This window comes from Octopus sinensis, linkage group LG9, assembly GCF_006345805.1.
Source record: "Octopus sinensis linkage group LG9, ASM634580v1, whole genome shotgun sequence".
NCBI lineage: Eukaryota > Metazoa > Mollusca > Cephalopoda > Octopoda > Octopodidae > Octopus > Octopus sinensis.
In genome coordinates, this window is record NC_043005.1 from 190,001 (window position 1) to 217,181 (window position 27,181).

The 27,181-nt window shown below is 37.2% G+C and overlaps 1 protein-coding gene across 1 annotated transcript in view; it reads right to left on the reverse strand.

The window, feature by feature from the left end:
- Nucleotides 1-27,181, reverse strand: part of LOC115215551 (polyunsaturated fatty acid lipoxygenase ALOX15B-like) — a 234,486-nt gene that overhangs the window by 187,077 nt on the left and 20,228 nt on the right. Inside the window, exons 6-8 of the mRNA XM_036505710.1 lie at nucleotides 25,661-25,756; nucleotides 18,883-18,979; nucleotides 11,827-11,944 (exon numbers count right to left, since the gene is read on the reverse strand). Coding sequence (XP_036361603.1) covers nucleotides 11,827-11,944; nucleotides 18,883-18,979; nucleotides 25,661-25,756 — 311 coding nt within the window. The remainder of the gene's footprint in view (nucleotides 1-11,826; nucleotides 11,945-18,882; nucleotides 18,980-25,660; nucleotides 25,757-27,181) is intronic.

Sequence of the window (27,181 nt, forward strand, 5' to 3'; positions counted from 1 at the left end):
ATAATAATAATAAGAAGAAGAAGAAGAAGAAGAAGAAGAAGAAGAAGAAGAAGAAGACACAACAAAAGCTATAAAACAAATGAAATCGAAACTAAAACTAGCACAACAACGGACCATGATAAAACGATGGCAAGAAAAGCCCCTTCATGGTAAATACTGGACTAAACTAAATGCAAAAGAAATAGACAAAGAAAAACCCCAGTAATGGTTGAGAAGCTCAGGACTCAAAGCAGAGACAGAGGGATTTTTAATTGCAGCACAAGACCAAAGCCTCCCCACCAGAAATTACCAAAAACATGTAATGAAAAGAAACATAACAAGTAACTGCAGAATATGTGGAGATGGACAAGAAACAATAAATCATATTATCTCTGGCTGCCCAGTCCTGGCTAGGAAGGAATATATTCACAGACACGACAGAGTTGGGACCTACATACACTGGAAGCTATGCCAACATTATGGAATAACAACAGAAAAAAGATGGTATAGGCACACTCCAGAGAAGGTCACAGAAAACGAGACGAGAAAGCAACCATACTCTGGGATATGCCAATACACACAGATAGAAAAATTAAGGCCAATAGGCCAGATATAGTTGTTAGAGATCATGAAGAAAAAGATGCTTTCTAATTGATGTATCAATGCCAGCAGATGACGACGTGTCTCTAAAAGAAATGGAGAAACTCTCAAAATACAAAGACCTGGAAATAGAGGTAACCAGAATGTGGAATCTAAAAACAGAAACAATTCCTATCATAGTAGTCGCATTAGGTATGATAAAAAATATTCAAAAAAAAAATAATAATAATAATAATAATAATAATAATAATGATGATGATGATGATGATGATGATGATGATGATGATGATGATGATGATGATGATGATGATGATGATGGAATGTTATTGCAGAGTAAGAGCAATACTCAAGACAGAGCTGAATGTGAGAAACAGGATCGAAGCGATCAATGCTTTAGCCAAACCATTCGTGCCTTACAGTTTCAATATTGTTACCTGGTCAATTACTAAAATATGTAATCTTGACAGAAGTCAAACATAGAATAATGACAATAATAATAATAATGATGATAATAATAATGATAATAATAATAATAATGATAATAATAATAATAATAAAATATAAATATTAAAATAATAAAATATTCAGACAAATACATAACAAAATATAAATATAAATATAAATATGAAATATAAATATTAAAATAATAAAATATTCAGACAAATACATAACAAAACACCCAGGACTTACAAACACATATAACATACAGAAAATTGCACTACTAGGCACTGCACACATCCTACGCAGACACTTCCATACAATAACCATCAGAGCATCATCAACAAAATCACAGCAACATACCCAAGGCACACAGAGCTGCGCTCGGTAGGAAGTGAAAGCACGCTATAAAATAAAACTATGAATATAAATAATAAGAATATAATAATAATAATAATAATAATAATAATATAAAATAATAATAATAATAATAATAATATAGGGTTGAGGTAACTCCTCCAGAAGATATAGAAGCAAAAAAAGAATGTCATTGTATGAAGTGATGATATTTCGACATCTCGTTTGTTTTGCACAGGTTCAAAAAAATGAACTTGTCAATCTATACTTCCTTTATTGCCCACAATGGCCTAAAACAGAGGAGGACAAACAAGGACAGACAAATGAGTTCGAGTCAGTGCTCAACTGGTACTTAATTTATCGACCCCGAAAGGATGAAAGGCAACATCGACCTCGGCGGAATTTGAACTCAGAACGTAAGAGCAGACATAATACCACTAAGCATTTCGTCCGGCGTGATAACGTTTCTGCCAGCTTGCCGCTTTTATTTGAGTTTATCTTGGCTTTATATAGTCTCTGATAAATTTATTCTTTTCGGATATAGATGGAGCTCTATTGGATGATAAATGTGTATCACCTCAGTCTGGAGGTTGAAATCGAATAAAAGAAATCATTTTAAAAAACATAGTCCACAAACTTTACCTCTCCAAAAGACAAGGTAAAATTTCTTTAGTCGTAATCAAATAACATCAAGAAAAATTAACTCCGGGTTAGAAGTCTGCTGACCAACCAAGCTGTCCATCTACATACATCTTTTGTGAACCCTAAAGAACAAGGTAAGAAAATTTTTATAAATCTCTTAAATAGAGCTCAAATAATATCAACAAAAAGGAATTTGCTGACCAACTAACCTTTCCGCCTACTGTCTTTTCTGAACTCTAGATAATCAAATTTCTAAGCTTAAAACTTCATGACCTAAAGCTGATATGCTTAAATAAACACACCGAATCACAAAATTTTACATGTTGGACAGAACGCTGCACAATAACTTCTAACTTCATAGAACAAACAAGTTAAGTACAGATAGCAACAACAACATTAACTCAACCTATTTACTTAGCTGCAGAATAACTTATAACTCCTCACCTACCTTCATTTTCTTGTGAACCCTAAAAAACAAGCTCGGAAGCTGACACACCTAAACAGACACACCTGATTGCAATGTTGTACACATGCCACTGAACTCTAAACAATAACACAACTCCAACGTTTATTAATAAAAATCTACTGTAATATTATTGTATCAAACCTCGTCCTACAACCAGATTATCATCCAAAAGAGCTCCATCTAAAGCAGAAAAAAACCCAAAATTACTGGACACAATATATGACCCAGAATATCTGAGTCCGCAAAAGGTACTAGCAGGCTAAAACTTCAAAGTCACTGACAACATTATTCTTGTAATATATATATATATATATATATATTATATATATATATATATATATATATATATATATATATATATAAGAAAAAAGGTTTTTTTTTTGAAAATGCAATTTAACGATGTTTATTACTAACCGGTTTCACTTCTTTTTAAAAGATTGTCAAAAGTTACATTTAAGGAAACATTGATAATATGGTTCAAAAAAATTTGGGGATTATGAATTCAAAAAATGTTTTTTACATAATTGTCACATTACATGTATAAATATAGTGTTGGTAACAGAGAAGTTCAATAGTGTGATGAGAATATTTGGGAAAATTTGGCAGAAAAGGATAAAACAATATATTATTGGGAATTGGTTGCGTTAATTATTGGTTGTCGCAAATTGTCACATTACATGTATATATATACAATCTTTGGTATATATATACAGCCTTTTGACAGCAAAAATTAAAATGGATTTTTTATACATCTCAGAATATTTTAAGTACAGGCGAGAATATGTTTTACTGACCTGTCGGTATTAGCAGAAAGGCTGAATGAGAGACAGAGGAAAGTAGCCAATGTGGTGTATACTTCCCTTTATGCATGAATGATTTTGGGGTATCAGGAGGTTAGTATGCGGGGGTGTGTGAATAGATGTGTCCGTGCCCGCTGGTCAGATAGCATCTGTTGTCACACACATATATACACACACACACACCACAACAACACACACACACACACACAATAGTAAACAAACACACACCACATACAACAACACACACACACACAGAACACCACACACCCAACACAACGCACCCACATATATCACATATACACACAGCACAAAAATATAATATGTATCTATATATAACATACACAGATAATAACACACATACACACACACACACACACACACACACACACACACACACACAACACACGCACACATACATACATAAATAAATATCACACAAATACACCTAGCATATATACACACATACAATACACACATACAGCATGTAAGTAATATACATACACAATATATGCATGCAATATACATACGCAGTACATACATATAATATATATATATAGACAATGCATATACATATATACACATATACATATAAATAGTGTTTACATACACATACATAGATGTACCACATATACACACAATACACATACATACAACGCATACACATACACGTACGCGTACATATAATATATATATACACACACACACACATAACATACATACACAATGTATACATATATATACACGCAATGCACATACATGTATTCATGCATATATAGCACACCTACAATATACATATATACAATGCACACATACACACACATATATACACTTAATTGTACACATCAATACAATACACATACATACAATATACATATACACAATGCGCATGCAAAATAATGTACATGTTTATACACACATAAACAAGCAAATAAATATACACACACACACATACACACACACATATATATACACATATATATATATATACACACATACATACATACATACATGCACATACATATATTTTTTCACACACATACACATACATATATATATATATAAAAAATTCACCCCCCCCACACACAAATTACAAACCTATAGCGTACACACTGAAATATATCTCTACATGCCGCACACACACACAAACAAAGTACTAAAATATACACACATACCATGCATATACACACACAACACACCACCACACACACCACATATATATATATATATATATAGATATTATATATAAAAACAAATACACATGTAAATACATACATACGTACACAATACACACCACACACACACATACACACACACCCGCACACAGTGCACACAACACACATATATACACACGTGCACACACACATACACACAACGCGCGCGCGCACACACACATACACACACACGCACACAGTGCACACACACACACACAACATAATATATACACCGCGCCCCACACACACACAACGTGCACACACACCACAACACACACAAACACACACACACACACAACACTCACACACATACATCACCTATATATATAATGCATGCGTGTGCATGCCACGTATGTGTGCGGTCAATGCCCGCTAGTGGTCCTATGCGTGCCGATGCGCGCATGTGCCCGCCCGCACGATATGCTGTGAGCGTGCGCGCGTCCCTGTGTTTGGATGTGTTTCCAGGGGGTATGTTAGAGTATGTTTAGTCTGTATTTTTGAATAAGATTACTTTCCTTATTATTCGTGTTTGGTCTGTGGTGTTGTCCGAGCATTGGTATAGTGGGAAGACTAAGAATTTTGGGGGACTTATTGTGTGCACAAAGGTCTAAGTGTCCACTTAGTGGTATCTGTCTTGTGGAGGGGTCCCTCAGTTGTTGTCGGTGAACTGTCTTCTGTCTCTGAGGGTAAGGCTCGTTTGCCCTATGTAGTCTTCGTGGCATCATTCACACCTTATGACGAGAGTAAATGTTTGATGCGCACGTGAAATTATTTTTATGATGAAGTGTGCCCGAGTGGAAATGTATGATGTGATCCCTCAATGAGGTGGATGCAGGTCTGCAGTTGGGGCGACCACATTTTTTGATGGTGGGCGGTGGGTTGTGTTGTGTATGTGTTTTGCGTTGGTGAGGAGTTTTTTAGGGATTAGGTTGTCTCTTACTTTTTATTATTTTATGAGCTGCCAGTATTTTTTCAGGCGTGGGTCTTGATTTAGTTGTGGAAGTTGTTGTTGTATAAATAGTGTAAGCTTCTGCATTCCTTGGGTTGTGTGTTGAGAGATAAGGGGGGCTATTGACTGTACTGTGGATGTGTTTGGTTTTCGAAGGTCTTGAATGTTGATGATTTTGGCCCGTTCTATTCCGTTGTCTACTAGTGATGCCGGGTAATGTCTTTTGAGACGAATTGCCCTTAGTTTCGGAGTCTTCTATTTCGTGTTTGTGTCATTTGAGACAATAGTGCAGATTCTCTCGCTAGGTTGAAGGGGATATTTGTCTTTGTGTGTTTTGGGTTGCTTGGAGGTGAATAGAAGGTATGTTTAGAGTCAGTGGGTTTGTAATGGATGTCAGTTTCAATGTTGACGCCTTTTTTAATGATTAGGATGTCAAGAAAGGGAGTGGTCCGACTATATTCCATTGTGAATTGAATGTTGTTATTTAACTGTTGATAAGGTTTTTGAAGTCTATAAGTGGTCGCGTGTGTGGGACCATAGGATGAGGCAATAATCTAAGTAGCGTTTCCAGTTCTCAACAGGTATTTGTGGAAAGACTGGCCGTACTTATATTGGATTTTTCATAGATATGTGATTCAGGTAGGCCATCACCAGGTTTGCATAGGTAGGTGCAACTTCGTAACATTGCGTTCTGAGACCTGTCTGTAAGTGTTGTTGTGGAATACATGAAGTTGTTTTGCAGAATAAATTTGAGGCCCTCATTATGAATTCTTTTTTAATTCTTTCAGGGATCTCATTGGGATATTTATCCAGCCAGAATTTAATGGCTTCCAGTCCAAATTCATGTGGGATTGTGGTGTAAAGATTAATAACATCAAAAGAAACGATTAAGGTGTCTTTATCGGCATGTTTGGGAGATGGTTAATAGGTCCAGGTTCTCTCTTACAATACTTGGAATGTGTTTCAGTATTGGCTTTAAGATGATATCTATAAAGTTGCTAAGTCTGTGTGTTTCACCAACTTGGGCCTGCCACTATTGGTTCAGTTTGAGATCAGTGGGATGTTGGTATAGTGATGCAGGGTGAAGTGGACCTTTTTGCAAGCTTCTGTGATAATTTGACTCTTGTGTATTTTTGGAAGCCCATAGTGTGTGCTGGTTTTGCAATTTAAATTTAGTAATGTAGTCGCATTCCTTTGGTCAAGTCATTCCGGTGTGGGGTAGATGAGTGCCTTCAGATTGGTCATTGTTTGGATTGCTGGTAGTCGACTACTCTTCGTAGTAGTGGTATCCTCTAAAAGGAGAGTACAGAGTTTTATATTGCTCAGTATTCATAACAACGACCGTACTACCCTTATCAGCTTCCTTATTGTGACGTCATGATTGTCTCGTAGCGTATGGATGATTTCCCATTCTTTTTATGGTGTTTGGGTTTGAGTTTAGGTTGTGGGATTTCACCATAAGGGAAGTGGAGATGTAATCGCAAAATTTGTCTAAGGTTTTGTTTTTGCCTTTTATGGGATTATAGTTGCTTTTGTTACAGACATTGATTCGTCGTTATTATTAGTTTTTCCTGTCAAAAAATCCTCTGTGAGGCGTAATTTTCTGCAAAAGTGCGAGATGTCATCTGTATTTCCCTCAGGTTAGGGTATTGCGGAGTTGGGGTGAATTTTTAGTCCTCTTGAAAGGATTTTTATTGTGGTGTCGACAGGTTTAGGTTAGAAAGATTCACTATTTTGGTTTTTCGGGGTGGTATCTAACATCTGGTGTCGTGGAAACTGATGCCCTTGCCTAAAAAAGGAATCCGGGGTTTTCTATTTGCGGTATTTGCTGTATGTGTTCTGTCCCCGTTGACATGTTGTTGAAGAGGTTTGGTGTTGTGATTCTGTCCCCGTTGCTATTTGCGTATGTTGTCTGTTGAGGAGTTTGGTTGTTCCAGGGTCTGGGTTGTTGGTGTGGCCTCCTGGAAGAGTTTTGGTTATTCCAGGGTTTGGGTGTTTGTCCTGGGTGTAATGTTGCGTTCCTTAGAGTGGGTTGGAAACTATATTCATGGTTTAGAAGTGAATCCTATATGTGGGGGGAGAACTCTGAGTTAGGAGCGGTTGGGTTGGAAATCTACAATCATAGTTCAGAGATGGGTTTCTAAGTGATGGGATGATCTCCGAATCTGGAACGGTTCTTGTGTGGGTTGGGGTCTACGTTGTCTGGTAAAGTTTTGTCGTGTGATGATGGGTGGTTGTCTCGGTTCTTTTGATGGATTGTAGTGCTGTCTGTAAGTTCTGTTGTTGTTGTTGTCGATGTTAGGGGGTGGGTGTGTTCGGTGTTTTGTGATATATATATATTATATATATATAGATATATATATATATATATATGTATATATATATATATCACCGTGATCACCGTGGACGACCAGGCTATCAGATGTTGCTACATATCGCTGGTCACAATGCGCTTCGCAGGTTTTAGCCTCAAATGACGCCAGCTTGCTGGCTAAGCGCAGCAGGCCAATATCTATATATATATATTTACGATCAGCAAAATTTAGATTCAAATGAACATGGTACTTAAGTTAGATGCGCCAGAATTTTGTTACGGTGTTATCCATAAAAATCCATGGGGTGATTATAATCAAAATAAGCAACAAGAATATCTTCAGTAATTGGTACGATCGTTTCACGTACTTCATTTTATTAAGCATTGTAAGTATTACAACACTTTTAAAATGTTGAGCAATCATCAGCCATTAATAGAGGTTTCCATCAATACATTACTTATTTTCATGTTAATTGATAATCTTATAAAGCGGGTAGATATACGGACAGAGATGTTGATTTGAATGTTAAGAACATTAAGGTCTTAGAATTTATTCTGACTGAAGAATATTCTTTAAGTTATATGGAACTGCTAGAAAGTGGGGAGGGATGTTCTGTGGATGGAGACAAAAGAGATTTTCTATTATAGAAGTAGGTAGGGGGAAATAAATGTCAGAAAATTATTCTAAAGAAAAATATACTTATACAAAACATATACAAATATGCATCCGCTTAATCTATAAGATTATAATTGGCTAGTAGGGGCTGATTGTTTCAATAAGTTGGATTAAAAGAGAATTTAAATCTAATATTTATTAAGATCGTACCAGATTACGAAGATATTCTTGTTGCTTATTTGGAATTATAATATATATATATTATATATATATATATATATATATATAATATATATTATATATAATATAAATATATATATATATATATATATATATTATATATATATATATGAAAGGAGGGTTTGAAAATGCAATTTTAAAAGATGTCTATTCACTTGAATGGTTTCACTTTTTTATAAAAAGATTATCACAAAAGTAAACTGTAAAGCTTTGTTGTGTTAAGTACTGGTTGTCACAAAAATATTACAATATATATATATATACCTTCTTTGATAATAATAAGAACATGTTAAAAACAGTTTACAAGGAAAAATCTGGGAAAATATAAAAAAAAGTTATTAAAATATTGGGCACAAAAAATTACAATACATATATACATTTTGATAATAATAAGAAAATGTTAAAAACAGTTAGAGAAAAAAAATTTTTTTGAGAAATATATATATATATATATTATATATACTCTTTTAATCTTTTACTCGTTTCAGTCATTTGGACTGGGCCATGCTGGAGCACCGCCTTTTAGTCGAGCAAATCGATCACAGGACTTATTCTTTGGAAGCCTAGTACTTATTCTATTGGTCTCTTTACCAAACACTAAGTTACGGGGACTAAACATACCAGCATCGGTGTGTCAAGCGATGTTTGGGGGACAAACACAGACACAAACATATGCACACACACATACATATATATATGATATATACACATAGATACGACGGGCTTCTTCCAGTTTCCGTCTACCAAATCCACTCACAAGGCTTTGGTCTGCTCGAGACTATAGTAGAAGGACACTTGCCCAAGGTGTCACGCGGTGGGACTGAACCCGGAACCATGTGATTGGTAAGCAAGCTACTCTACCACACACAAGCCAATACTAGTAATATCAAATATATTTGTATATGCAAAAATGTGCATATATATGTATGTTACACACACATACACACATACATATGTAAGTCAATGTATGTATACATATATACCCATGTATATCTATGTGTGTGTGTATATATATATGCATATATGTATACATACGTATAAATGTGTGTATGCGTCTGTGTGTGTATACACATATAGATATATACATGTATATATATATGATATAGGTGTGAATGTACACACACATACACACATATTGATATATAAACATGGGTGTACACATATATAAATGAATAGATATGGTTACATTAATGTAGATACATATGCGTTTAAATAAATACTTATGGGGGTAGATGGGCGAGTATTTATAGTGTGTGTGTGTGGGTGTGGTGTGTGTGTGTTTGTGTATGTGTGTGTATGTGTGTGTGCGCGCGTTCAGCATCTACCTTACCTTTACAAACCAGTTCTATCATTCCTCTGATCCAATGGTCATTGTTTGGTCGACCCAAGCACCAGGATCCATAAGTTCTCGAATGCGAAACTGCAAAAAAACATAGATTCAGGAGAAAAAAATGTATTAATTCACCATAATACTGTAGAGAGGAATATTTTTATTATATATATATAAAATAAAAACCATTACCTATGTACTAATCAGTTTCACTTGTTAATATTTACGTATATGGACACGCAAACATCTGCAAGATCATCAGCATCTGTCGTTAATTTTAATAAAAAAATGTTCTCTAGCCGGTAAATGACTGCGTAGTTTATTAACTGCAGAGTAATTCCGATCTCAGCGCGCCAAAGTGAAGGCATTGAAAGATACACATACATATATTTGTAGAACTTTATACATACTGAATTGCGGTTGAGCGTTCTGTATCTAGTTCTGGAAATTGTGTTTTATAAAATTTACGGCAGCGAATTCGTGACGAAACCTTTTTTCTTTCACTGTCGTTTTTTCACTTCATCTTTTTTACAGCGGCCCTCTCGATCTATACCTGTTGTTGTGCTCTTTCCTTCATATCTTCGTTACCAGCTCCTTCACTCTCTATTTCAGACCTTCCTCTTCCTATCTCCCCTCTCCTTTTTCATATCTTCTTTCGTTTTCCGCTTCCCTCTCCCTTCCTTTGTCTCTCTTTACACCTATCTCTCTCCCTCTCTTTTCCATATCCTTTCCTTTTTCATCTCTTTCCCTCATTCTGTCTCTCCCTCCCTTTGTCTCTTTCTACATCTACCTCTCTCCCTCTCTGTTTCATAACTCTCACTTTTCCTCTCCTCTCCTTCCATTTCATATCTTCCTCCTTTTCTCACTCTCTCTCCCTTCTTTTGTCTCCCTCTCCATCTACCTCTTTCCCTCTCACCTCACCCTCTCCCTCATATACTCTTCTCACTCCGTCTCTCCACATCCTTCATTCTCTCATAGACAACATAAGACAACACAATATAGTCGTATGCAATACATATCGCCCACCAGATGGTCCAAACCACATAGGCAAGTTTGACGATTGCCTCACAAGAATTAAAGAAATCCTCATGAAACTGGAACACCACGTGAGCGTATTTCTTATGAGTGATTTCAAACTTCCCCAACGTCAAATGGCCCGAAGGACTCATGCTTTCAAGAATGACTCATTGCAAGCAAGCACAGGTGGAGTCCCTGCTCAACCTCACTAATGACCTATTCACGGAGCAAGTTGTACTTAGACCAACTAGGGCGAATAACATTTTGGATCTCTGCTTCACAAATAATATGGACATCGTTCATGGTGTGAAAATGACGCCGACACTAGTTTCGGATCACAACATAATAGAAATGTCTATGTATGGACCAAAAGTAGCTAGAGAAATACAGTCTTAAGGAAGCACCCAGAATCTCTCCAATCGGAACCAGAAATATGTCCCACAGCATAAGGCCAACACAAAAAGGAACAAGATTCCAAGGAAGAGGAAGATCCTCATGAGACGACGGACGAAGGATGCAAATAACCTCAACCAACATTCCAAAAGTGGTGAAAGGTCCCGCCTAAAAACAACACTGATGGAGAGTGAAAAAAGGCTGTGTGTGAGAGAGAGAGAGCAGTAGTAGAAGTGGTCGTTGTAGTCATGGTGGTGGCAGTGGCAGGAGTGATAGGAATGATATTACAAACAACTGGGGTTTTTTTGTATGTTTCTGAATGGCCTTCCAGGCTGCAATTGCATTGGTTTCAGCGCATCATATCAGATCAAAACATCTGCTACGCAAGTACGTCTCCGATAATAAAATTCAAAAATATCTGTTACAAGATGGTGTACTTATTCATGAAAATAACAAGAAATAAAAAGCACTTACTCGTTCATAAACATAAGTAAATAAGTGTGAGGGGCCAAAATTTTGTAGAGTGGATGCGTCGGAAATATATTCCTATGCATGTGAGCAACGACAATTTGCATCAGCATATGGGTTAAACCTGAAAAAGAATATTATTTTCATCTTGTATTTTACATCATATATGCGATAAGCGATTTAAAACGAATACATTTTTATAGTTTTTTGCTGTTTTACTGGCTTCAGTGTTACAGGGGTGACCACATGGAGCAATGCTTTCATGGGTTTTTTAGTCCTAGTCTTCTATAAATTTAATTTATTAATATCTAGGTGTTTATAGGAAGCCTGACTCGAGTTCACAACTATCTACTATCTATCTATCTATCTATCTATATCTATCTATCTATCTATCTATCTATATCTATCTATCTATCTATCTATCTATCTATCTATCTATCTATCTATCTATTTTTCTTCTTTTTTCATATCTCTTTTCTTTTGTTCCTTTTCCTTTTCTTTTTTTTTTTTTTTTTTATTTTTTATATTTTATTTATTTTTTTTTTTCTTTTCTTCTTTTACGATCCCTCTTGATCGAAAACCTACGCCACCCTTTTTTTTTTCATCCCCCAAAAGAAAGCTCTACCTTGTAAACTTGTCCCATCTGTGTGCAGCCCTGTGTGGCCAATAAAGAAACTTATCTATCTATCTATCTATCTATCTATCTATCTATCTATCTATCTATCTATCTGTCTGTATATCTGTCTATCAGTCTATCTGTCTGTCTATCTATCTATCTATCTATCTATCTATCTATCTATCTATCTCTCTGTCTGTCTGTCTGTCTGTCTATCTATCTATCTATCTATCTATCTATCTATCTATCTATCTGTCTACCAGTCTGCATGTCTGTGTATCTCTCCGTCTGTCTATCTATCTATCTATCTATATATATATACATGTTTGTATGTATGTATTGCAAATTTTATTAGCAATAATATATAGACATTTTTTTTTATTTTATGGTTAATTTTCCATAACATTTTCCCAGAAGATTTGGAGATGTTCCTTATAAAGTATTCATCAAGCAGAAATTACTGTCACCGACAGTACAATGCATCTCTACGACTTCCAAGGAGGAGGAAGTGGACCAGCGAAGGAAACAGGATAGTGATGCAGTGCTAATTAGAAAGTGAACCTAAAAGAAGGGGCCATAGAAAATGGGTGTTGATACTTTGGGTAGAGAAGGGTATGTTTCAAGTAACTGAGCTGAGATCAGTAGATCAAGCTAATGAAGTGGATGACAGAATGGAGGGGAGAAGAGATCACTTGAGAACTGGAAAAGAAAGACCAGACAGTGGGAAAGACAAACAACGACATAAGAGATACAACTGAAACAAAAGAAGAACCCAAAGGAAAAAATAATAACAATAAGGAAGGGACAACTGGCTTTGAGTGATTTGAGTGATTTAAGTGGGGAAGATGAGAATATTTTAGATGAGTTTCAGGAAATAAATGAGTAAAGAAACAAGAAAAAGATTTCCAGCATTAAAAGACATCAACAGAAGGAAGCTACAAGGAGTGACTGGAAAGTAGATTCTGTTATCAGCAGCAGGATAGATGCTAAAAATATAGGAGACACTAACTTATTGATCTGTGCAGGAGGGGTAGTAGTACTTGCCACAAGATTAGATATTCCACTGGGTAAGATTAGAAAAGAGCAAATGTGGAAAAGGAGACTACAAAACAAAGTGGAGACTTTAAAACAAGACCTGGGTAGAATAGAAGCCTGAGTAGAATAGAAGCACAAGATACAGATCTTCCCTTGAGAAAGATACCTAGGCAAGAAAGCATTTGGGACAATAATAGAAGATTTGAAACAGCGTATCATAGCAGTAGCAGGCAGCATCTCCAGTTATAAGAAAAGAATAGATCTGTATCAACAGAATAGATTATTTGAGACAGACCAGAGGAGATTTTATAACCAAATAAAGATGAGAAACCTAATGCGGAAGAAGCTAGAAAGTTTTGCAGTAATATTTGGGATAGACCAAATGCAGTATGGTTAAAGAAAGTGAGGAAAGAAGCAGTGAGTGAGAAACAGCCAAATCTATGATTAGCTACTCTCTTTTACTCTTTTACTTGTTTCAGTCATTTGACTGCGGTCATGCTGGAGCACCGTCTTTAATCGAGCAACTCGACCCTGGGACTTATTCTTTTGTAAGCCCAGTACTTATTCTATCGGTCTCTTTTGCCGAACCGCTAAGTAACGGGGACATAAACACACCAGCATCGGTTGTCAAGCAATGCTAGGGGGACAAACATAGACACACAAACACACACACGCATATATATACATATATACGACGGGCTTCTTTCAGTTTCCATCTACCAAATCCACTCACAAGGTTTTGGTCGGCCCGAGGCTATAGTAGAAGACACTTGCCCAAGGTGCCACGCAGTGGGACTGAACCCGGAACCATGTAGTTGGTAAACAAGCTACTTACCACACAGCCACTTCTGCGCCTAGTGTATTAAGTGTTAGGAAAAATGCCGAATTGGATGGCGCCAGGACTAGAGTTTGTTCAAGGGTAATGGCAAAAGAAATTTAGTAGTTTAAATGAAGGTGGATGAGGGAACAATTCCAGGATTGCCTTAATGAAAGAATAATACCAGATTAGATGGCTAGAGGGAGGACACAACCCCTTATGAAAGATAAAAGCAAGGGTAGTACAGCTAGCAATTATAGACCAATCACTTGCTTACCACTAGTGTGGAATCCGTTAACAAGAATGCTTTCAGAAAGCATTTACGAGCACCTTGACAACCAGAACCTACTACAAGAAGAACAGAAAGGTTGCAGAAAGAAGGCTAGAGGAAAACATGATCTATTATACACAGAAAAAGCAATCAATACCACCCAATCTAAAAAAAAAAAAAGCAACTAAAAACCTTAAAAATACCCTACAATCAAGATGTATTGCAAAAGTCGGCATTACTTGGAACTGCACGCATATTGTGTAAAGTACTGTCTGTGTGAGGTCCTTGTTGTGACTTGACAAACAGTACAAAACCCCGATAGATACAACATCTTCAATCAACAACCACATGATATTGTATAATGTGCGGCGACGTCTATAATAATAATAATAATAATAATAATAATAATAATAATAATAATAATAATAATAATAATAATAATAATAATAATAATAATGGTAATAATAATACTAAACACAGTAGAAAGTGATAAGTGCAGAATCTCAAGGCAACTACAGTACCAGTGATTGTAGGATCTCTAGGAATGATAAAAAAGGTACTGAAACCTATTTGAAAATGATTCCAGGCTTACCATCCCTACAGGAAGTGGAAAAAATCGTGTTAACTGGTACGGTTCATGTACTGAGAAGAGCACTATCGCTGTGAAAACAACATCCATCCATGAATTTAATATTTATTAATTTTTAAATACATATTTTATCTGTGAATTTGCGCATGTAATCTGGGAATGCATACAATGAGCTTCTCTGCCCTAGGTGTATGGAAAACACTCGGCGAGAAACGGAAGAAAATTTGAAGAAGGAAAAGACATAATAATAATAATGATAATAATGATAATAATAATGATGATGATGATGATGATGATGATGATGATAATAATAATAATAATAATAATAATAATAATAATAATAATAATAATGAACAGGTATGGGAAGACATCTCAATCGCCAACCTGAGGAGAATACTAACGAAGGCTCATAAGTGGAAATCCCCTGTTATTGATAGAGTACCAAATTTCTGGCTCTCATCACTCTCGTCCGCACACAAAATGTTAGTAATTTCTCTATATATAAACGGCAAAATGTCTGTGTGTGTGTCCTTTATAGAGATCCACAATTTTTCAGTTAGTGGGTTCGCACTTTCTATGATCATTTCAAACCGTCCAAGGGTGATCGTGCACATCTTTACATTTCCCACTCACCCCGCAAAGCCATTAAAAAATTAATAGAAGTGACTATTATGTGAATTTTCTATCCAAAACCCAATCAAAATGCCCGAAACTTGATACACCAATTGAATGCCAGCTAGCTGTATGTGATTGGTCGGAGATTTGGACAGTACTCGCGTGTACGTGCGCACACACGCAGCTGCATATGCATGCACTAGCACTATATAATAGTATTATGAAAGACCCGGAAAAAACACCCCATTGGATGGCAAATGGTATTATTTACCTCCTATAACATGTTTATCTACTACCTATAAGATTTTGACATCTATTCTAGTAGAGAAAACATATACGTTTATGGAAGAGAATAACCTCTTCCCCACTGAACAAAAAGGATGCAGACGAGGCTCATACGGATGCAAAGATCAGCTCCTAATTAATCGCATGATCTTTGAGAACTGCCATAACAAGCGCAGAAAGCTCAGCTCTTCATGGATTGATTATAAAAAAAGCCTTTGACAGCATACCGCATTCGTGAATTCTGAAATCGCTGGACATTTTCAAAATTTCTCCTGTGATGTCAAATTTTTTAAAGTATAATATGTCACTATGGAACACGAAGCGCCAATTATATCATTCTAATGGAGTATTGCACTCAAACAATATTAGCATAAACTGTGACAGTGTTCCACCGGGCAGGCTCACAGATACTGGTCCGACTCCAGCCTGTCGTTACCCAGCAATGGACCAGCACACATGGCATAGACGGAACACAGAATTCAATGCTGTTGTCATGGAGTATTACTACCTGAGCAACCCTGTAGACGAAAAAGGGGTTCATATAGGGGATACCGACAGAATATGCATGATCAACTCACGGAACAGAGCTTATGTGATCAAGCTAGAGCAATGAGAAAAAAATCGTTGGTTCACAAAAGTAGAACTCGAAGCTATCAAAAGACAGTTATTGGAAAACAGCAGCAGAGGAAACGATGAAAATACAGTTCCTACAGATAAAAGTAATCTCATAGCAGAAAACAGTGTTGAAATCTCTAATAAACCACAGTAAAAGAACAGTGATAGCTTGCTCGATGAGATACATATAGATGGTTTGAGAGAAGACAATAAAACTAATGGTGACATTACAGATGGGCCTTCAACAGAATAAAGGCAGGGCTACAGGAGATTGATAGCGACATTATTTGCAAACTTAAACAGGTTGATCGATGGAAATTGAACCAAGAAACGAAAAATGTCAATGAAATTCTGAAATACATCAGAACAAACAACATCACAGAAACAAATAATTTGATCAAAGCAGCAAGTATTGTTGTAGCAGAAAAAGTGGGTGTCGATGTCAAGAAAAAGAAGCATAATGGGAGTGACAAAAGAAAAGATCCATGGTGGAAAAGAAGAATAGAGGCGAGGTTAGACATGCTTTCGAATGACATTTCTGAGTTAGGCCGAAATGAGAAGGGGGAGCTTAAAAGCGAACAAAAATACAGGGCGCTGAAAAGGAAGTATAATATTGAAAGAAAGGGCCTGAAAGTGGTAATGGAGGAACTGAAACAGCGCCTCATTGCAAAGAAAGCAAAGATGGTAAGATACGACTAAAGTGTGAAGGGTTACCACCAGAATAGGCTATTCGGAGTAGATCAGAAGAGATTCTATAAAGAAATAAATGGAGGATGTACAGATGAAAATTTGATACCAGATAACATTGAAAGTCAAAGGTTTTGGAATGACATCTGGAGCAAAGACAAGGAGCACAAGAAGGATGCTGAATGGTTGCAAGAACTGAAACAAACAGTAGCCTGTCCAAAACAGGCAGAAATAGTCATTTCAGTTAAGGAAGTGAAGAAATCAGCAAAAAAAAAAAAATGACCAACTTGAAGGCCCCGGGACCAGATGGAGTTCAAGGCTACTGGATCAAAAGATTTGGTGAATGTCGTGCATGAATAGCTGCGCAACTCAACACTTTGTTAAATGCCGACCAAGCAAAACCAGAGTGGGTGGGACATTGGGTAGGACTGTGCTGTGCCTGAAAAACATCGGAAAAGGCAATACGGTAGACAATTACAGGCCGATATCCTGTTTGTCACTTACGTGGAAATTGTTGGTTGGAATAGTCGCAGAGTCAATGTACGGACATCTGGCAAAAAATAGAGTCCTGCCACAAGAGCAGAAGGGGTGCAAGCGTAAGTGCCAGAGGAAGACAAAACTGTACTTAGAGACTGCAAGAGGAGGAAAACTAACTTAGCAATGTCACGGATCGATTATCGTAAGGCGTACGATATGATCCCACATTTTTGTAGCAGGAGTAATCGCATGGACACTTTGCAACAAGTATGGACTTGACAGAGCAAAAAAGTGGTACGAACATAAACCCAAAGGCACCATCGAAAATGATAATGCAAAGATCCTATATGATTTTATGATTCAGTTCGACTAGGAGATAGAGAATAGGAAGCCGGACATAGTCTTAATTGAGAAAAAAGCAAACGATGCTGGATGATAGATATAGCATGCCCAGCTGACAACAACGTATGTGATAAGGAAGAGAGAAAAGTCGAGAGATATGACAAGTTAGCTTGGGAAGTTAAGCAGTTGTGATCGCTGAATAAGGTGGTAGTAGTACCAATAATTGTTGGAGCCCTGGGAACAGTGAGTAAAAATCTCGAGCAGTACGTGGAACAAATAGGGGCTGCAATAAGTGTGGAGACTTGCAGAAAACAGCACTGCTTGGAACCGCTCCAATACTCCGGAAGGTGCTCGAAAAATAAGAGGTGTTACCTTAGTTCACTGGTAGTGAACAGCTGACGCTGTAGTACATCTCTAGCGTTAGAAGCTGTGCAAAGACAATAAAATAATAATAATAACAATCCTTTCTACTGGAAGCCCAAGGCCTTAGAGTTGGGAGAAGGGACTAAGTCGATTACATCGACCCTAGTGCATAACTGGTAATTATTTAATCGAACCCGAAAGGATGAAAGGCAAAGTCGACCCCAGCGAAATTTGAACTCAAACAACAACAACAACAACAACGACAACAACAAGAAAAACAACGACGACGACGACAACAACAACAACAACAATAATAATAATAATAATAATAATAATAATAATAATAATACCCATGTGCACAACAGATTGATGATAATTGGCATCAGCCATATTGTACCACATTTTAGCAAGAGTCCAAACGCTTTCATCGTCTGTTGGAAGAAAGACCTAAAAGAAAGTGGTAAATGTCAATATTTCATAAGTAAATATTTGAACATCGAAATGAAATTAACTGGAACACACAGACATATAGACAACCAGATCAACGCATACGCATAGATATCCAGCATGGTTGCATAGACATGCAAATCTCATGGGAAGTTGATTTCCTCAAAGAATTGTAACATACATAGGATATAGGGAGAAGTAAGAAGAAAAATAAGCGAAAATGCACATTGGAACTCAAAAAAAACTAAAGGATTTTTATGAAAAGTAACGATAGATATATACAATTAGATGAACTGAGGTAGAAATAAAAGTAATGAAAGTTATTATTGTGAATTGTTAAAGAGATTCAAAAGCATACCGGTTTCGTAAAATTATTAATCATTGCTTTGAATGCACACCGATCACTGCACGGTGTCAGGTCTACTAGTCCCTGAGTAAAAAGATGTGTAAGGGAGATAAGTAGTTCTGGATTTGGTGCAATTAGGGTAGAAATATATCTTTAATGTGAATGGTATATGGGATGTATGGGGATTAGTGGTATTAATTGAAAGGTTAGTAATGTTCTGTATTATGTTATGTATTCATATTGAGTTGTGGAATATATTTATTAATGAAAGTTGCCTCTTTATTCATTCTTTGTTGTACTGAGGTATTCTGTGAACATTGATAGAAGGGGAAAATTAGGATTAAGATTCCTAGCACACCTTTCTATGTGTTCCCTAACCTGTATCCGTCTGTATTGTGTGTGTCGGATTTGTTCTTTGTCTTAGTGACATTCTTGTTTGCCCAATATATTGATTACCGCACCCTAAGCGTGTAATGGCATAGATTAGGTTTTCCGAAGCACAGGTAAACTTTGACTTTATCTTAAATATTTCACCTTGTTTAAAGTGGAACACTGTACCCGCCAAAAGGTGGGGGCATGTGCCACAGTTAGATCGTCCGCAGTTTTTCACTTTTGGTTCCTTTGTTAATAGATATAGTCTTGCGTTGGTTAATATTATTTTTAATGATTTCGGTTGCATTTTGCTCTTGATAATTTTGTGTGAGCCTAAAATTTTGTTCATTGTTTTATCTCCTGTGAGAATGGATAGATTTTGTATGATGATGGGTTTATATAAGATGTCTGTTTCGATATGGCTATTGACTATTTTAATTAGGATGTCAAGAAAAGGAAGTTGTTTATTGCTGTGGTCCATGCTGAATTGTATGTTGCTATTGATATCGTTGTGCATTATTTTGAAATCGAGGAGTTTGTCAATGCTATCTTTCCAAAGTATAAAGCAATCATCTAAATAACTCTTCCAGTGATGCCCTGGATTTGTAGACTTCGAATCTGCTTTCTCCTTTCTTAATTTCTCAAGACTGGTACGTAGGCAGTGTATTACATATCCCAGTTACCCAATAATTACATGTATAAACCTATTATGTCGCACGTTCGGATGACCTCTAATCAACTCAACTCTCGACGTCTAGACTTCTCCCTCTATATCTACATATTGGGCTAGCCTACTTCATCGTCTGGGGGCGTCCACACAACACCTCCCTCTTTTGAGCTTTTTAAACCCGAATTTATCAATTTTATTTCCTCGGTGATAAACTGGCATATCTTGTTCTCTTAGCGTTAATTTCCATCATTTCTGTAGGTTTTCTCTCCCTGTTCGACCTACGTGTCGGTTCTGCTTTTGCTTGTGGTTCCGGGATCCCGAACACTTTTGCTTGTGGTTTTGGGACCTGGAACAAATCATACCATAAATCTATTCTTCTCGCCTCTCTTGGTTTTTGGTATATCTTTTTTTAATCGGTTTAAATGCCTTCTGTGTTCATATTTTGGTCCTTTTACCATGTACATTACGTTACCCAGACGTCCAGTCATACTTCTGTTCGGCAACCATTTGTCAAAAATAGAACGAATTTTTCTAGAAAACATCAAATCTGCGGATGACCTACCCGGCTCTGCATTTGGATTCGGTGTTATTCTATACACTTGCAAAAACTTTGTCATATTTGTATCTTCAAAGATTTCCCGTCAGGTCTTCCTTAAGGCTCACTTGAATGTGTTGATGAATCTTTCCGCTAACCCATTTGACCTCCGATGGTATGGCGGAGTTAACACATGCTTCATTTGAACCGACTTACAGAATCTTTCGAACTCCTTCGCCGTGAATTGTGTACCATTATCCGACACGATCGTATCTGGCACTCCATAACGAGCGAACAGTTCTTCCAAGAAGTCAATAGTCACACTTGTGTTTGGCCTTGAACATGTACACACTTCAGGCCATTTGGAATAGCCATCCAACACAATGATATAATGAGAGCCATTTATTGGTCCTGCGAAATCCACATGTTGTCTAGACCAAGCCGAATCCGTTTTGGGCCATGGCTAAATCTGCACTGGGGGCGCCTTTGCTGCCATAGCGCACTCGCTACACTGTTTTACCAGTCTCTCAATTTGCTTGTCCACTTTCGGCCAATAAGCGTAACTTCTCATAATGCTCTTCATCCGGATAATCCCCGGATGTCCTACATGTAAGTCTTTTAATACTCTGTTTTGCAGTGCTTAAGGTATTACCACTCTTTGTGCATATAATAATACCTCATCACACACTAAACATTTTTTAATCTTATTTATGAACCTATCATTTCCCGATTGTAATTTAATTTCTTCCAGCGTTACCGGCAAATTACGTACTACTTTGTACAAAATGTTCTTCAGTTCCATTTATGTTTTAACTATGCAATCACCGTATCTTCAAAAGGTTCCTCATATTTTGGAATTAGCCTAGACAACCCGTCTGCGTGTCCCATTTTCATTGATAGCAAAAACTCCATATGGAAATCGTAATTCAACAGAGTAGTTCCCCAGCACTATAAGCGGTTTGCTGAGTGCGTGGGGATATCCTTTTTCGAACCAAAAATAGACAATAACGGTCGGTGATCCGTTTGCAGTGTAAACTTCTTCCCATGTAAGAATTTATGGAAATTTATTCCTGCGAAGATTAATGATAACGCCTCTTTTTCAATCTGGCTGTAGTTTCTTTCTGCTGGTAATAGAATTCTCGATGCATGTGCAATAGCTTTGATTTCACCATCATTAAATTTATGCAATATCACAGCTCCTACACCATATTCACTGGCATCCGATGCCACAATTATTTTCAGATTTGGGTCGAAATCAGTTAATGATAACTCTGATGTTAACTGCTTTTTAATTCCTCGAATGATTTCTGACATTCGTTTGTCCAGCTCCATTTCGAGTCCTTCTTTAGCAACTTATTCAACGGAACTCTTAGCTCATACATTTTAGGTATGCACAACTGGTAATAACTTACCAAACCTAAAATGCTTGTAGTGTTGTTTTGTTAGTGGGAGCAGGCATTTTTTTATCGCGTCGATCCTAGAAGGGTCCGGTTTTCGCCCGTTTTCATCGATCACCTGTCATAAGTACTTTATTTTTATCAAGAAAAATTCCCATTTATCCTCCCTTACTTTGAACCCGTAATCACACATTCGTTTGGAAACCTCTTCTATATGTTCAATATGTTGGTCCCTTGATTCACTTTTGATCAATATGTCATCCAAGCATGGGACCGCGAACTCACAATCTGCTAGCATAGTATCCATCACTTACTGAAACATTGCTGGTGCGACCTTTACCCCAAATGGCAGTCTTTTGAGACGGTACAGACCTTTATGAGTATTGATTGTTAATACTTCAGCACGTTCTTCATCTACCAGTAATTGGAGGTAGGCCTCTGACAAATCCAGCTTGGAAAAATTTTCCCACCATTGCACTTAGCAAATATTTCTTCTGGGTTTGGAAGCGGATAATTGTAATTTTTTAAACAATCATTAAGACCAGTTGAGAAGTCCGCACATACTCTTATCTCGTTGTTCTTCTTTTTTATATATAGAGTAGGAGCCGCCCACTCAGAGTAGTCTACTTTTTCAATCATTTCCATGTCTTCCAATTTTTTAATTCCTTCTCAACTTGATTTAACGCCGCAAAAGGTTCATTCCTTTTCGGTTTGAACATCGGCACCGCATTTTCTTTCAACTCAAACATTACTTTAATTTTTTTACACGTACCGAGCTCTTTCGAAAAAATATCAGGGTACATCTTTTTCAATTTTAATTTCATTTTTTCCGATGCTTTCTCTGACACAGACTGTGATGCCTTCACCCTGTTACATAATGTATTCAGTGATAGATCCTACAGGTCGAATCCATCCTTCCATTAAATCTGTCCCGAACAGATTCATTGTATTCTTAGATACCATTAGTTTACATTTTCGCGTCCTATTTTTAAGTTTTATTTCTGGTGAAATTTCGCTCAAGAATTGAACTCGTTCCGCTGACACACCGTAGAGTATCCTAGTAGTTTTTTTATACAACGGTCTGCCTATCTTACTCCATGTTGCCGTATTTATTATCGATGCGTCTGAACCGGTATCTAATTGCATTTTGGTCTGAAACCCATTTTTTCTACCAACACAATTTTCGGTTTTGTCTGGTATAATTTGCTTTTGTTGAATAGACTTTCTTCTGTTTTACCATTTTCTTTGACCGGCATTTCGTCTGTATATGTCCAATTTTACCACACTTAAAATAGGTTTTATCTTTTAAGGGGCAATCTTTCCTCAAATGGCGATCTCCGCAATCATACCACCGTTTTGAATTAAAATTTTTCCTTCTTTCTGTACTTTCTTTACACATTTGTACATTATTATTCCTGTCTTCTATCTTTCTTGTATCATCTCGAAGGTTATTATTTGTTGGCATTCCTCAACCACTTTCTGCAAAGTGAGTTTCACATCTTGATTCAACTGTGTGGTTACTCTTCTCTGTCCCAAATCACTATGTCAGTTCTATTATGTTTATTGAGGTTTTCACTGGGATATCCCACCAGTGTTCCTTTTTATTATGAGTGGCTATGGCTTCTACCATACTGTGTGTTCTTATTTATTTGACCTCAGAATTATCCTTTCGAGTGATCTCCTTATGCAGTGTCCTGGCTGCAACATTATGTCTCATCGGTACATAATACCATGATGACATTTTCGGACAACTGCTTATGAAGAGAAGAGAATAGGAAACTGTTAATGAATCATTGTTACGAAAGTATCAAAAGTATCTCAGGCAGCCAAGAACCCTGGTGACAAAGTAAAACTACAAAATGACGTGTGTGCAATATAAAAATGGGTTGATGAAAATAACATGCAGTTCAATGCTGATAAGATTCAAGCACTCCACCATCGGCCCACAAACAGACTACTATAGAAATACATATGACTAGAGGCTAGAGCAATCCCAGAATTAGAATTGGGGTGTGACCTGGGAATGCACATGAGTAGTGATGCAACATTCCATGTGAATATTACCAGGATGGCAAAACTGTGCAGGCGAGTAACTGGACGGGTCCTTAGTTCATTCAAAACCACAAATGAAGATACCTAGCTACTCCTATGGAGGACATTTGTCCTCAGTCTTCTGGATTACTGCCCCCCCACTCCACACTGTGGTCACTGCAGAGCATAATATATTAGTGACGGAACTTGAAGTAATCCAGCACCACTACACAAAGAACATTGACTCGTGAAACAGATGAGCTGCTACTGGGAAAGGCTACAAGAAGGGAAACTGGAGAGAAGGCGAGGAAGGTATGCAGTGATATGGAAGATCCTGGAAGGTCTAGCTTCCAACTATTAAATACTATACCTATTTCTTTACTACCCACAAGGGGCTAAAGACAGAGAGGACAAACAAGGAGAGACAAACGGATTAAGTCGATTATATCGACTTCAGTGCGTAACTGGTACTTAATTTATCGACCGCGAAAGGATGAAAGGCAAAGTCAACCTCGGCTGAATTTGAACTCAGAACGTAACGGCAGACGAAATACCGCTAAGCATTTCGCCCGGCGTGCTAACGGTTCTGCCAGCTCGCCGCCTTATCTATTAAATACTATACCAACCACCGAAATAGACGGCATTGCTTAGTACCAAAGATACCGTTTTCTTCATCTCAGATAAGGACTCAGTATTGCAACAGCTTAGGCTGTTTAACACCTTCCCAAGGAACCTTAGAGATCTGCAAGGGTTAGATGGGAAAACGTTCAGAAAGCACCTGAACAAATTTCTATCTGAACCCCCAGATGAGCCCACATGGTGACAGGAGGCACAAAGAAGAGCAGCTTCGTCCAACTCGCTTCTTCACCAAAAATAGTACCAAAAGGAGACCCCAAAACATTGAATGGCGGTGCTCCAGCATGGTTCCAGCTTCTGGCTGAAACCAGTAAAAGAATAAAAGTGATACAGAGAATATTGATGTACAGTATTAAGAGTGACACTGTCGTTTGACGTTTAAAGATGTTTCATAGCATTAGCTAATATGTAGGTGAGGATTAAGACTGCTGAGAGCAACAAATATTTAGTGAATAAACACTTAAGCTTTAATCCATTCAATGGGGTGATGGTAGCACAAGCTTACATTGTTTCAACAGATCTACCGAAATAGTGATAAATATGGAAAATCTCTGCTCTGACAGTTAGGTATCAACTGGCTTGTTGAGGTTGTTGAGACTGAGAATTTTAAACAAAACCGAAAGACTCTCAAACTAAAATATACACAAAAGCAATTGTTAAACAAAACTAATAAAATTATTCTAGAAACACTTACAGGATTTCCTTGTCTTTTGTCTTGCTGCAGTTGTATTGCAATTGGTGTCAAATCGTCGTTTGAATTCAGCATAAATAATGCAATGGGAGCACACATCTGAAATATATATACATGCATATACATACATATGCATACATAACCAGAAAGCAGAAAGCTGATTCGAAGACTACAGATCCAATCCATCACTGGAACTGTAAACATCTGTAAAACTTTCAAGAAGTTTATCATTTAAATATATATGAGCATATATATGCATGAGAATACGTACATAAAACAAAATACACAGATCTTCACATGTACATACAAACAAAAATACCCAGTTGATGGGTAAATACCCACCATTTGTCCGTGGCCGTTTGCCAGCCCCGTCTGGGACCTGTGCAGGTGGCACGTAAAAAGCACCCACTACACTCACGGAGTGGTTGGCGTTAGGAAGGGCATCCAGCCGTAGAAACACTGCCAGATCAGACTGGGCCTGATGCAGCCTTCTGGCTTCCCAGACCCCAGTTGAACCGTCCAACCCATGCTAGCATGGGAAGCGGACGCTAAATGATGATGATGATGATGATGATGATGATGATGATGATGATGTTGAAATTCCAATGAAGGTGTCTTGGATCTGGGTTAGAAACCAGCTCTTTCTCTATTGCCAAGAAATCTTGAAATATTATCTACATACACACACTCACACACACACACATGTTAATGTTTTTACTTGTTTTAGTCATTAGACTGCGGCCATGCTGGGGCACCACTTTGGAGAATTTTTAGTCGAATGAATCGACACCAGAACTTGTTTTAAAGCCTGGTATTTATTCTATCAGTCAGTTTTACTGAACCGCTAAGTTACAGGGATACAAACACACCAACATCGATTTTCAAGCAGTTGCGGGGGACAAACACAGTCACAAAGACACACACACACACATGCATATAAGACGAGCTTCTTTCAGTTTCCATCTCTCATCTCCGCACAGAAAACTCTGGTTGGCCAGAGGCTATAATAGAAGACACTTGCCCAAGGTGCCATGGCGCCACACTGTAGGACTGAACCTAGAGCCATTTGACTGGGAACGACTACTACTGTTATGCTTGACACTCCACGTAGATTACCATAATCCACTTTACTTCCTGTATAGTCATTAAGTAACTTCTATACCGGGTACTATTACTAGTTATGACCTACAGGGCAAATGTAGATGAAATAAGGATAAACACAAGTTTATATTAGGGTTCCTCTTCGCGTTTGACCATTATGGTTGATTGAAACCCAGAAGTAAATGTTCCAAATGCTTTTTAAATGACCAACCACAACAAATTACCAGGGACCGTTTTACTGTGTTTAGTTAGAGATAACTATGTGAAAAGTTGGAAAGATGACGAGGCATTTTATACTCGTTTTGGAATACAATGGGATGAGAAGGAAGTGTACAAGGTACAGCAGAAAATGGGTGAGAGATAGAAAAAATAACTAGAGTAATAAAAAGAGAAAAAAGAAAAGAAAGGAAAAACGGAAGGAAA